Source organism: Anomalospiza imberbis, chromosome 16, assembly GCF_031753505.1.
Source record: "Anomalospiza imberbis isolate Cuckoo-Finch-1a 21T00152 chromosome 16, ASM3175350v1, whole genome shotgun sequence".
NCBI lineage: Eukaryota > Metazoa > Chordata > Aves > Passeriformes > Viduidae > Anomalospiza > Anomalospiza imberbis.
The window spans coordinates 8,813,726-8,823,606 of NC_089696.1; the positions used below are offsets into that span (position 1 = coordinate 8,813,726).

At 52.1% G+C, this 9,881-nt stretch overlaps 1 protein-coding gene across 1 annotated transcript; it reads right to left on the reverse strand.

Annotated features, from left to right (window-relative positions):
• Positions 1 to 207: 207 nt before the first annotated feature.
• ITPRIPL2 (ITPRIP like 2) lies at positions 208 to 9,511 on the reverse strand. The gene is made up of 4 exons (XM_068207423.1): positions 9,441 to 9,511; positions 8,189 to 8,239; positions 7,181 to 7,186; positions 208 to 2,361 (listed from the first exon to the last, which is right to left on the reverse strand). Exons 1-4 carry the CDS (start codon positions 9,509 to 9,511, stop codon positions 231 to 233), a joined length of 2,259 nt encoding a protein of 752 aa, XP_068063524.1. The 3' UTR covers positions 208 to 230.
• Between the last annotated feature and the right edge of the window lie 370 nt (positions 9,512 to 9,881).

The window sequence follows — 9,881 nt, forward strand, 5'->3', positions numbered from 1 at the left end:
CATTTCCCCAGAATTTGTCAGAATTTTCCCACGTACAAGCAATGAGAATGAGAATCACAATTTCAGTAAGTCTTGGCTCGCTCTTCTGGGGTCAGGAACAGAACCACAGAAGCACGTTTCATCAGTCCCACCATCCTCAGGCAGACGCAGGCTCTTGAAGCACCAGCGAGCTGGGAGCGTGCGATGTCCCGGAGAGTCCCGGGGTGCCAGCAGCGCTCCCAGCCACCAGCTCACTCTCCCGGCGGCTCCCGCTTGGCCTCAGCCATGTGGCGGCACGGGGCGGGCACCGGGCGCCAGTACCGGGGACTGCTGTACATCCTGATGATGTGCGGGGCCTGGATCCACGTGCTGATCAGCTGGAAGGCTACGAGGTCCAGCGTGGGCCCGTCGAAGGCAGACAGCAAGTTCACGGGGGCCGCTTCCTTGAGGAACCGGGGCAGTGCCACGGCCTCGGGGATGCTGGTGTTGCCCAGGAAGAAATCCATCAGCACCTGCTTGCGCAGGCAGTCCCTGAGGTACAGCACCAGGTCCTCCAGCCGCTCCACCAGGAGCTGCTCATCCCAGGCCTCCAAGGGCCCCTGCAGCAGCAGGGAGAAGAGGGCCGTCTTCAGTATGTAGGAGGAGAGCACTCGGCCCCACTGGGAGCAGAAGGGCTCCTCCAGGCCGTGCCTGCGGACGTCCCGCAGGCCCTTGAGGATCTGCAGGCACTTGAGGTGGCAGGAGGCGGCCGGGGCCTGCTCCTTCAGCCAGCCCAGCAGCCGCTGCTCCTGCCGCGAGGCGTTGAGGCCCCAGAGCGCCTCGGGGGCCAGGGAGCCGTGGGGGCCCTCGGGCGGCAGGGCTGTGAGGTAGAGCGCGTCGCCGAGAGGGATGGCTGGGATGAGGCGCACGGCCATGGAGATGTGGCAGCAGACGTAGTCGGAGCAGGGCACGATGTGCAGCGTGGGCGGCTGCCCGGGGCACGCCGAGAGGCTGACGCGGCACCGCTCCTGCAGCCGATACCGCACGGCTCCCAGGCACCGCTGCAGATGGCCCTGGAACCAGCGCAGCACCAGCCCCGAGGAGAGGTGGCTGCGGCCCTGCAGCTCCACGCAGAAACCCTCGGCAAAGGGCCGGCAGCGTCGTGTCCAGCCGTCCCTCGCCCGCAGGCCGCAGACGAAGGCTCCGCATGGCCCCAGCCCGTCAGCGCAGCGCGGCTGGGGCTCCAGGTGCGGCGGCAGCCGCAGAGGCACCAGGATGTCGAAGCAGTCGGGGCTGCGCACCTTGTGCTGCTCGTAGGCGCTGCCGATGCGCACGAAGTCCCCGCGCAGGCTGAGAGCCAGCGGGCCAGGCTGCAGCCCCTGCGCCTTGGCGGCGCGCACCAGCTCGGCCACCACCCGCCCCACGTGCGCCTTGCTGTGCCCCAGCACGTGCGGCGACACCCGCAGCTGCCGCGCGTGGAACCGCTCCAGGGCTTCGCGCCGCGCCCCCGCCGTGCACCGCGCCCCGCCGCGCCGGGGGCCGCCGCCCGCCGCGCCGCAGCAGCGGGCGAGCAGGCAGCCGAGCAGCAGCAGCGCCGAGCCCTTCAGCAGCGGCACCCCGGACCCCGCCGCCTCCGCCGCCGCGTCCTCCGGGCCCCCCGCGCCCTCGCCGGTCGCGCTGCCGCGCAGAGCCTGGAAGAGGCAGAGGAGCGCCGTGCAGAGCGCGGTCAGCAGCGGCCAGAAGCCCCGCACGCGGAGGGGGGAAACGGGCAGGGCGCGGCGGGGGCTCGGGCCGCGGGGGGAGCCGCCGCCCAGCCCCGCGGGAGGGGAGCGCCCGCCCCCGCCGGCCCCCTCCTCCGCCGCCCCGGCCGCCCCCAGCGCGGGCCGCGCCGCTGCCCCTCGCCCCGCCGCGCCCCTGCCTGCCCCGGCGCCGCTCCGCTCCGCTGCCGGCTTCCTCTTCCGAGGGACGCGGCCCCGCGTCAGCCGCCGGCTGAGCTCAGAGGAAATGCCGCGGGCGGCGGCCCGAGGGCCGGGGGCGTTGTCCGACGGGGGCCGGCCCGGGGCGGGGAGCGGCGCCGCCCGCGCGGTCGCGGTTTCCCGATGTCGCGATCTGCCGCTTTCCCGATCTGCCGCTCTCCCGCCTTCCCGCCCAGGGAGGCAGAGCCCCCGCAGCCCTGCCCGCGCCGGCCCCGAAAGGGGAGCGAGAGTCGGGTTCCGTGCCCCCCTCACTGCAGCAGCGTCCCGCAGCGCGTTTTGCTGTGAAGCTGCGAGTTGCTGTGCCCCCGCTTGAGGGGACGGCGGTGTCGTGTCACAGGCTCCACGTTGCACGTTTTTCCTCAAATAAGTGTTACGGGCCTGGCCCGCTGCAGGCGAGTCCCGCCCGTTCCCAGCTCTGCCTGAGGGTCTCGGTGCCAAAGGAGCGGCAAAACCATTAGTGCCGGTGCACCAGGGGGTGTACGGGCTGCTGCCGTACTAACAGCTGCCTGCAGTCATAGAATCATTCAAAAGCCTTGGGTTTTTTACCTTATGCCCAAATTATTAACAAATTAAGAGATGAAATAACCCCAGGGGTTAAATCCACGCAGATACTTGAGATGATTTTTAAACACATGGTTTGCTGGGAGTATGCTAAACTGCCTCAAATATTGATGGGGACAGGGTCATCATCCTCAATTTCTGTTTGCTTAATAAATATTTACAGAGTTTTGAAGCTGTTTGCTGAAGTTTAAGGACCATCTTTGTAAGCATTCGGCTCAGTTTAATTTCAGGTGATAAAGTTCCTGCTGCTCCATCTGCACAGTGCCATGGGTGGCTCCACATAAGTGAAAAGCAGTGCTTGAACACAAGAGACTGAACCCAGCAAGCTGCAAATGCTGTAACATGGAATGGATCAGAGAACCAAGAGATATGCCATACAAATGTTTGGTTGTGTAATTGTGTTTATATGAAACAAAATATGACTTTAGGTACATAAAAATCATACCTGACAGGAAGTAGCACATGTTGCACAGCCAAGATGCAGCACACAAAGGCAAACTAGGTAACCAAGGTCAAGCAGCCTGAATTAATTCATGGGTAGCCAAATTAGGGTGAGAGTCAAGAGTACACTTGAGAGATACAAAGAGAAATCCTAATCACTACAATTCTGACTCTTGGAGTTACAATCAGGAGATTGGGGATTTTTAAAATTAAAAATAAAGCAGATGTAAAGGCAAGAAACAGCAGGCAATTTTACAACATCTCAGCCAGCAAAATATTGCATGTCCTACAACCAAAAGCATGTTTTCTGACAGCTCCAGCCAGCTAAGTCCATAGCCTTGCTACTCAGAAATATCATCCCACAACAGCCACATCTTGCAAAGAAAACCCAGGAAATGAAAAGCATCTTTCTTTCCCATTCCCTGTTTCATGTTTTCCTCTATTTCTTCACAAGGCTGAATGAGGGGACAAAACCATTCATTGTTCTGCTAATTGCCTGTGACCCATCACTTTACTTTGTCCTGCACCCCCAAAACTCCAAACTGTTTAAATAACACAGCTGTCCTGGTATTAAATGGATCCTTCAAGAGGTTTTATTGGAAAATATTGTTGAACTCTGAACCCTTGGCTCATACATTCAATTTTTACTAGCCTGTGGTTTTGTTTCACCCTCAAGCCCAGCATGTTTCACATGCCTTTGGGCCTTGCTCCAGGCACACTGATTTTCCAAGACGGTCTGCGCTCTCTTTTCATGCAGGGTTGATGTGATTAGCTGCACAGCCACGCTCAGGAGACAGACAGCTGCATCTGCAGGAGCTGGCACAGCCCTTCATGCCTGCTGCCCACGGGGGACCTAGAGCTTACCAGCACAGCAGTTATCCCTGTGGGACTTCTGCACGGGGCAGTGCTGCAGCTTCCCAGCCAGCCGTGGGCCCCACGGGCTGCAGGAAACGCAGATGTCACCCCAGCCAGTGGCACAGCCCCGGGGCCAGCTGGCCAAGAGCTGTGACCAGCCACAGCAGGCAGTGTAAACACACTCAGCACGTGCTTCTACACGCCCAGGTGCTGCTGGGGGAGACTCTCTCAGGCTGCAGAGTAACAGACTGAATGCTCATTATGTGACCTTAACATCAGAACCAGAATGAATCCACAGCACTGATTTTTACCACTGCTGTTTAAATTAAATTAGTCCTTTCTCTCCTCCTCAGCCAGAGGCAAGATGAAATCTGTAGAGCCTTGAGCTGATGAAAGATGGCCAGTGGCTGGTTTTCTGGGACATTGGCTGCTTCATGACTCCCTGAGAACAGGGTGAGTCTCTGGGAAAAATGCAAGTACATCAGAGGTGGGAGACGTCCCAGAGGTGCTCAGCTTTATGAAGTTTTTAATAGCAATTGCGTACTCAAGAAAAATAATAGGCTGTACACTAATAAACATGACCTCAAAATTGTGACCAGAGAGAATTCATAACATCAATTTTTACTATACCATTGTTTAAATCACCCATTGTTTAAATGTTATCTAAACACTCACTCCAGAATGTCCCATATACAGGATATCCTGCTCACTAAATAAGGAATAATGTTATTCTTAAACAAGTTGAGCTAAAAATAGCTCATGATAGTCCTGGGGGAGATTTGCAGAGGCAAAAGAAAGCAGTGGGTCAGAGCATCCATTAAAGTTTCTCCACAGCTGGCAGTATTTCATACCTCTGTGTGACTGATCTGTTCATGCTCCAGTACACCAGCCACTGTCAGAGATGCAGGCAGAGCACACCACCTGAGGAGCTGGAAGGAAGCAGAAAGACAGAAGGCACCAACAGGTGATGATATTTGACTGATGCTTGTATGATCTACCTGAGACACAAGCCTGAGATTTCCTCCCAGCTATCCCAGGCTGGTATCTGCCCTGCTGAACCAGAGCTGCACAGTCCACTGCAGGTGCAGGAGAAGTCTCTGGAGATCCCTTCCTGCCCCAGTGGTGTACAGCTGCTTTTCTACAGCAAATGGGTTTTACCTCCATCTTCTCATAATGCACTATTAAACAGTCTATAGCAGAAAAGTACAATGACTGATTGCAAAAAAAATACGAGTCTGAATGTTTGGTCACTTGGCTTCATGTCCCAGTAATTACTCTTCTAATTGTTTCCTCTGAAAGCAAAGCTACCAGCACATATCTCCCACAGCCCACTGGATGGTCCAGCCAAGGAGATGCCATGATCAAAATAAATATCCTTTGCCTGCTATTCCTCTGACTTCAAGATTTTATGGGATACTATTAACTACAGTACAAACCAACAGCATCAGACAGACATAAATCCATTTTTTTATTGTGGACTAATAGATCTCTGCCAGCCACAGCAGCAGGGGATGGGAAAACAGGAGAGGGTGTATGTGCTTGCCACCTCTGCCAGTCTGTTTGCTCACTAACTATCAGCAGGGTGTAGCACTTCTTAATCTGAGAGGCTGCAAGCAGACTGGGTTGCTGTAAACCACATGCAGCTCAATACAGGATTTCCTTTCTGTAGGATGGCTTCCTGAGAAATTCATACAACAATCTCTTGTCGAAGCCTGTCCTTATCACAAACAGAAATATCCTGGCTCTATGCTGGTGATCAGTACTAGCATCAGCTGGTTCATTTCCAGTTTATTCCATCTCATTTGAAAACCCCCAAGGATTACTTTTTTTGCATAGAAACTTGTTTGAGCAGGGCATTTATTTAATACTTACCCATTACCTGGCATTCAGGAAGACATGCCTATGTATTTCCAGCTAAGCAGTGAGTCAGGAATGAAACCCCCAGCCCATCTGCATCAGTGTCATTGGCACACTGAGTTCTGTCTGATGAGCTGTGAGTCTGGGACTCTGCTGTCCCGTGGTCTCCATGAAGCTGAAGTGGCTCATATTGTGAAGAATTCCAGCAACAGCATCATGAAAAGGAAGCACCTTTCAGCAAGGAGAGTGCAGGTACACAACCATCATACACAAGGGTTATCAGCAGAGATGGGGAATGTTTCTTACATTGAAAATGGAAACACGAAAGCTCTCCAGGTCAAGACTGTAAGTCTTGCACTTGCTCTTTAAGTTCAGTTTTTGATGTAATCCACATTTGAATGACAGCAGTCACAGCTTCCAGTGCTGAATCTAAACACTCCAGCCAACAAGCCCTGCTAACTCTCCTAGGGCAGCAAAGGAGGTGGTCACGCTGTGCTAGTGCCAAGGCCACAGTGTGTCACCTTCCATGCAGGAGCCTCCTCGGCCCTTCCCTTTCCCTGCCACCCCCAGGGCTCAGCAGACGTTGTGGGTCTGAGGATCCCCACTGTGGACTCCCCAGGTTTAAGAAGCATCACATCACATAGAGCCAAACCTTGCATGTGCTTGTGTTAAAATAGTTTAACAAAAAACAGTTCAATGCACATCTAAATAAACTTCGATGCATTTGAGTGTGTTCAAATGTGAATTTAGTCACTGACTGAAACAGTTTAGCTTAATTAATGGTAAGTCACTGAAATGTGTATTTGCACCATAACTTGCTTAACTAATAAAAAGTGATGGCATAGCTGAGCCCTAATTTACTGATTAAAGCAAAGTATTTTAAATGAGGATTGTAGCAGTTTCATTATACCAGTTTGGGGTTGTGCCGTTTCTGTTTTTCACAACCAGGGCAAGGCAGCTGGAGAAGAGACACCAGGCTTGTCCCACAGCTCTGTGCTTGTTTCAGCAGGGCTGTGTCAGCATCACTGGTGGCTTCCAAAGAGCAAAGCAGCAGCAGCAGCTGCCCTTGTCCCCTTCAGTCACTGTCTTTACTGGGTCTTCCTGTTTTGGGTTTAAGCACCCCTAAGCTTGCCATGAAATTAGAGAAGGGGTTTTGTGCCTGACAAATACCCTGCAGCAGCGAGCTACAAAGTTGAAGTTTAGGCACAAAGTGATGAGATTCAGCTCACAGAATCAAAGTGAAGCACACAACAGGGAACAAGCTCTGTTATCGGCTTACAGCCCCAAATAATGAGATGATCCTGGCTCAGCTGACGCTCTCCTGATGAGCCTGAGCTGGATCACCCACCCAGGGAAAAGGAGGGAAAATACAGCGTGGGAGAAAACCTGAGTGAGGGAGGATCTGTCTGGGGAAGCTGGCTTATCAGCACTCAGCAATTAGGGTGGGAAAAGCGGATGCTCTGGATCACAGACCTGTTCTGCAGGGCTGGAGGGCAGTGGCAGCTCTAGGAAGGCCTGTCCTGGACCCTCACCTCATCCTGCCAAGGACAGAGAGGGGAAAGCTAATGGCTTAAAAAGAAAGTGACCTGCAGAGAAGACAAAGCAACCCCAAACTATCAAAGGACCCAAGCCAGCACTGTTTCTCACTGCATTCCCAGAGGGATAGGAGCAGAGATCCTTGGGCTCAGGGAGATTTCACACCACACCCAAACCCACACATGGAGCCTGGCAGCAATCCCCAGCTGGATTATCTCCATCAGGAAACACCACCCCAGTGACACCAGCCCACAGAGAGCAGTGTGCTGTGCACTGCTCTGACACACCCAATTTGGGTGGAAAGATGCTGGGGGGATGCTGCAAGCACTGCTCAGCATCAGTTGAAATTAAAACCTTGCAGCACAGTGCCTGGTCTAGGAGATGTGTGCACATGGAGTTGTTGAAATCATGGCTAAAAATCAGCCTCAACCCAATCTTTCTGGTTCAAAGTAAATTCTTTACCTGCTTGGCTGCCCTGTGAGGGGATGAGCAGTACAGTGATGGAGCCTGAAATCTCAGCAGGAGGGCTAAATTTGATCTCTTTCCAGCATCTCTCCACAGTGGTTTCTCAGGCTGCGTCTCTTTAACTAAGATTAAACTTTGCACAGATCGATGCAAAGCAACACAATTACTTCATTTGCAAGGCAGCAAGGGCAGCATATTGCTATCTTTAAGGCCATTCAGATGAGCTCATTTAATGACAGCTATTTTTACATATGGGGTCATAGGTTTAATTATTACAGTGTCAACCACTTGAACAGAGGTGGGAGCATCTTTCATGTCCTACCCAATTCAATTTAAATCTCTTTTTTTAAAATTTATGATACAGAAGGCATCATATTTACTCCCTGGAACTGTAAAATACAAGTTTCTCACATAGATACAAATGCAAAGCATACCCACTGGAACAACAGGAATGGCCCAGGCTCTTCTAAGGGAGACTGAGGTCAAGAACAAACTGCCTTTACAACAAGCTGGTTCATGTTTGAATGTTATTTCTTTACTTCCAGAACACATTCTGTCTTCTGTTTCCTTTGCTATCCCTAAAGTGGTACCTGCAAACAGGGGAGGAGAATGGTGAATGCAAAAGGTTCACTTTCCCCTCTCAGCATTCGTGTGAACAGACACATCCATGACCTGGCTGAGGTCCCACCCATGCAAGGGAGTGGATCCCTCACTGAGGGCTTTACAAACATCTCACCAGCACCGGGCTCATGTTGCAGTGCCCAGAACCAGTCCCTTCCCTAGCCAGAGGGTCACCAGTGCCCATGGGATCTTTATAGCTGAATGGAGAACAATATGCTTGCAACTGAAGGAGGACCTAAATGTTAAAGAAAGCGTGGAGCAGCAGAAGACTTGAGCCCATTGCAGCATCCCTCTTTAGGGACTGTGGATGTGGTGCTGCAGAGCACAGATGTGCCAGCCACCCCTGCAATAATTTTCTGATCCCCAGGGTAGCACAGAAAAGGGATACCCGTGGTGGGCAAAGAATGAAGAGCACGGACTGAAAAACAAAGAACTGAACCTACCCAAAACCAAGCTTCTGCTCAGATTGCATCTCTTTAAATGACACAACACTGTTCTCATATTAATGTGTTTTTCCCTCCATCTCCCTGCTCTGCCTGCTGCCACAGCATGACAGATGACAGAGGCTTGGGGAGAGCTGCCTCAGGCTGCATGAATTTCAAGCTCTCTCCAAGAGCACTTTGATATTGGAAGTTACACACTTGAAATGCCCATACCTTGCGCACTGCTGTGGTTACAGCTTTGCTGGGATGTGCTCTGAGGGAAGCACAGCTTCAACAGCTCATCTCTGTGGGAATATTTTTAGTCATTTAAGAAGTATGAAATACTAAGGACTGTATCTCATCTTGCTAAAAGATTTCAGTTCACACAATTTCAGCACTTTAGCCTTTGGCTCTGGAATAAATAATAAACCCTCTTTCTAGATCAATTTTTTGACAGGTTTATGAATTATAAGCCAAATAAATATATTTTAATTATCACTCCTAAATACATTACAGAACAATGAATTATTCATGATGATTGAGTGCTTCACTGAATTTATTTCTCTTGATTTAGTTCCCCAAGTAGATGAATATTACAAAAAATAGGTATGTCCCAAAACACCCAGGCAACAAGTCCATTTACAGACTCTCCATTGATCAAAGACAGGGAGTAGAAATGTGCATAACTTAGTTTTAATGCCTGTCCTCATCCATCAGCAAAAGACAAGGCATCCAGCTCAAAACATACCTGAATATACAGTGGCCCACTATGTGGAAGCCCAGAGGCAGACAGGTTGTCCTCTCCTGGCCTCCAGCCATGCTTGCAGCTCATTGGGACAGCATGAAACCACCTCTCCTCTGCTCCAGGGAAGCCCAGCTCCTGCTCAGCAGTGCAAACTCACCCTTTGTCACCAGCTCATGAAGAAGGGCTGGAAGGCTTTGAGTCCAGGACAGACATAAATACACCTGTGTGCTCTCTGCTTGCTCCAGGAGAGTGGAGAGCACCCAGCAGACCTGAAGATGGGGCCAGTAAAAGGGTCTTGCCAGCCCTCCTAAATGTAAATGGCTCCAACTACAGTGTGTTCCAGCCACCACCTGTCCCCTTGTCAGCTCTCCAGGTGCAGCTGAGTCCACCCCAAACGTGGCTCAGGCCATAGCAGCACTTATCTCTGTGAGCAGGCTCTGAGTG

Coding starts and splice junctions, on each gene's coding strand:
- ITPRIPL2 (XM_068207423.1), bottom strand. CDS start 9,511: ATGGCTGGAGGCCAGGAGAGGACAACCTGTCTGCCTCTGGGCTTCCAC. Junction 8,240..9,440: donor GTGGGCCACTGTATATTCAG/GTATGTTTTGAG, acceptor CCCTGTTTGCAG/GTACCACTTTAGGGATAGCA.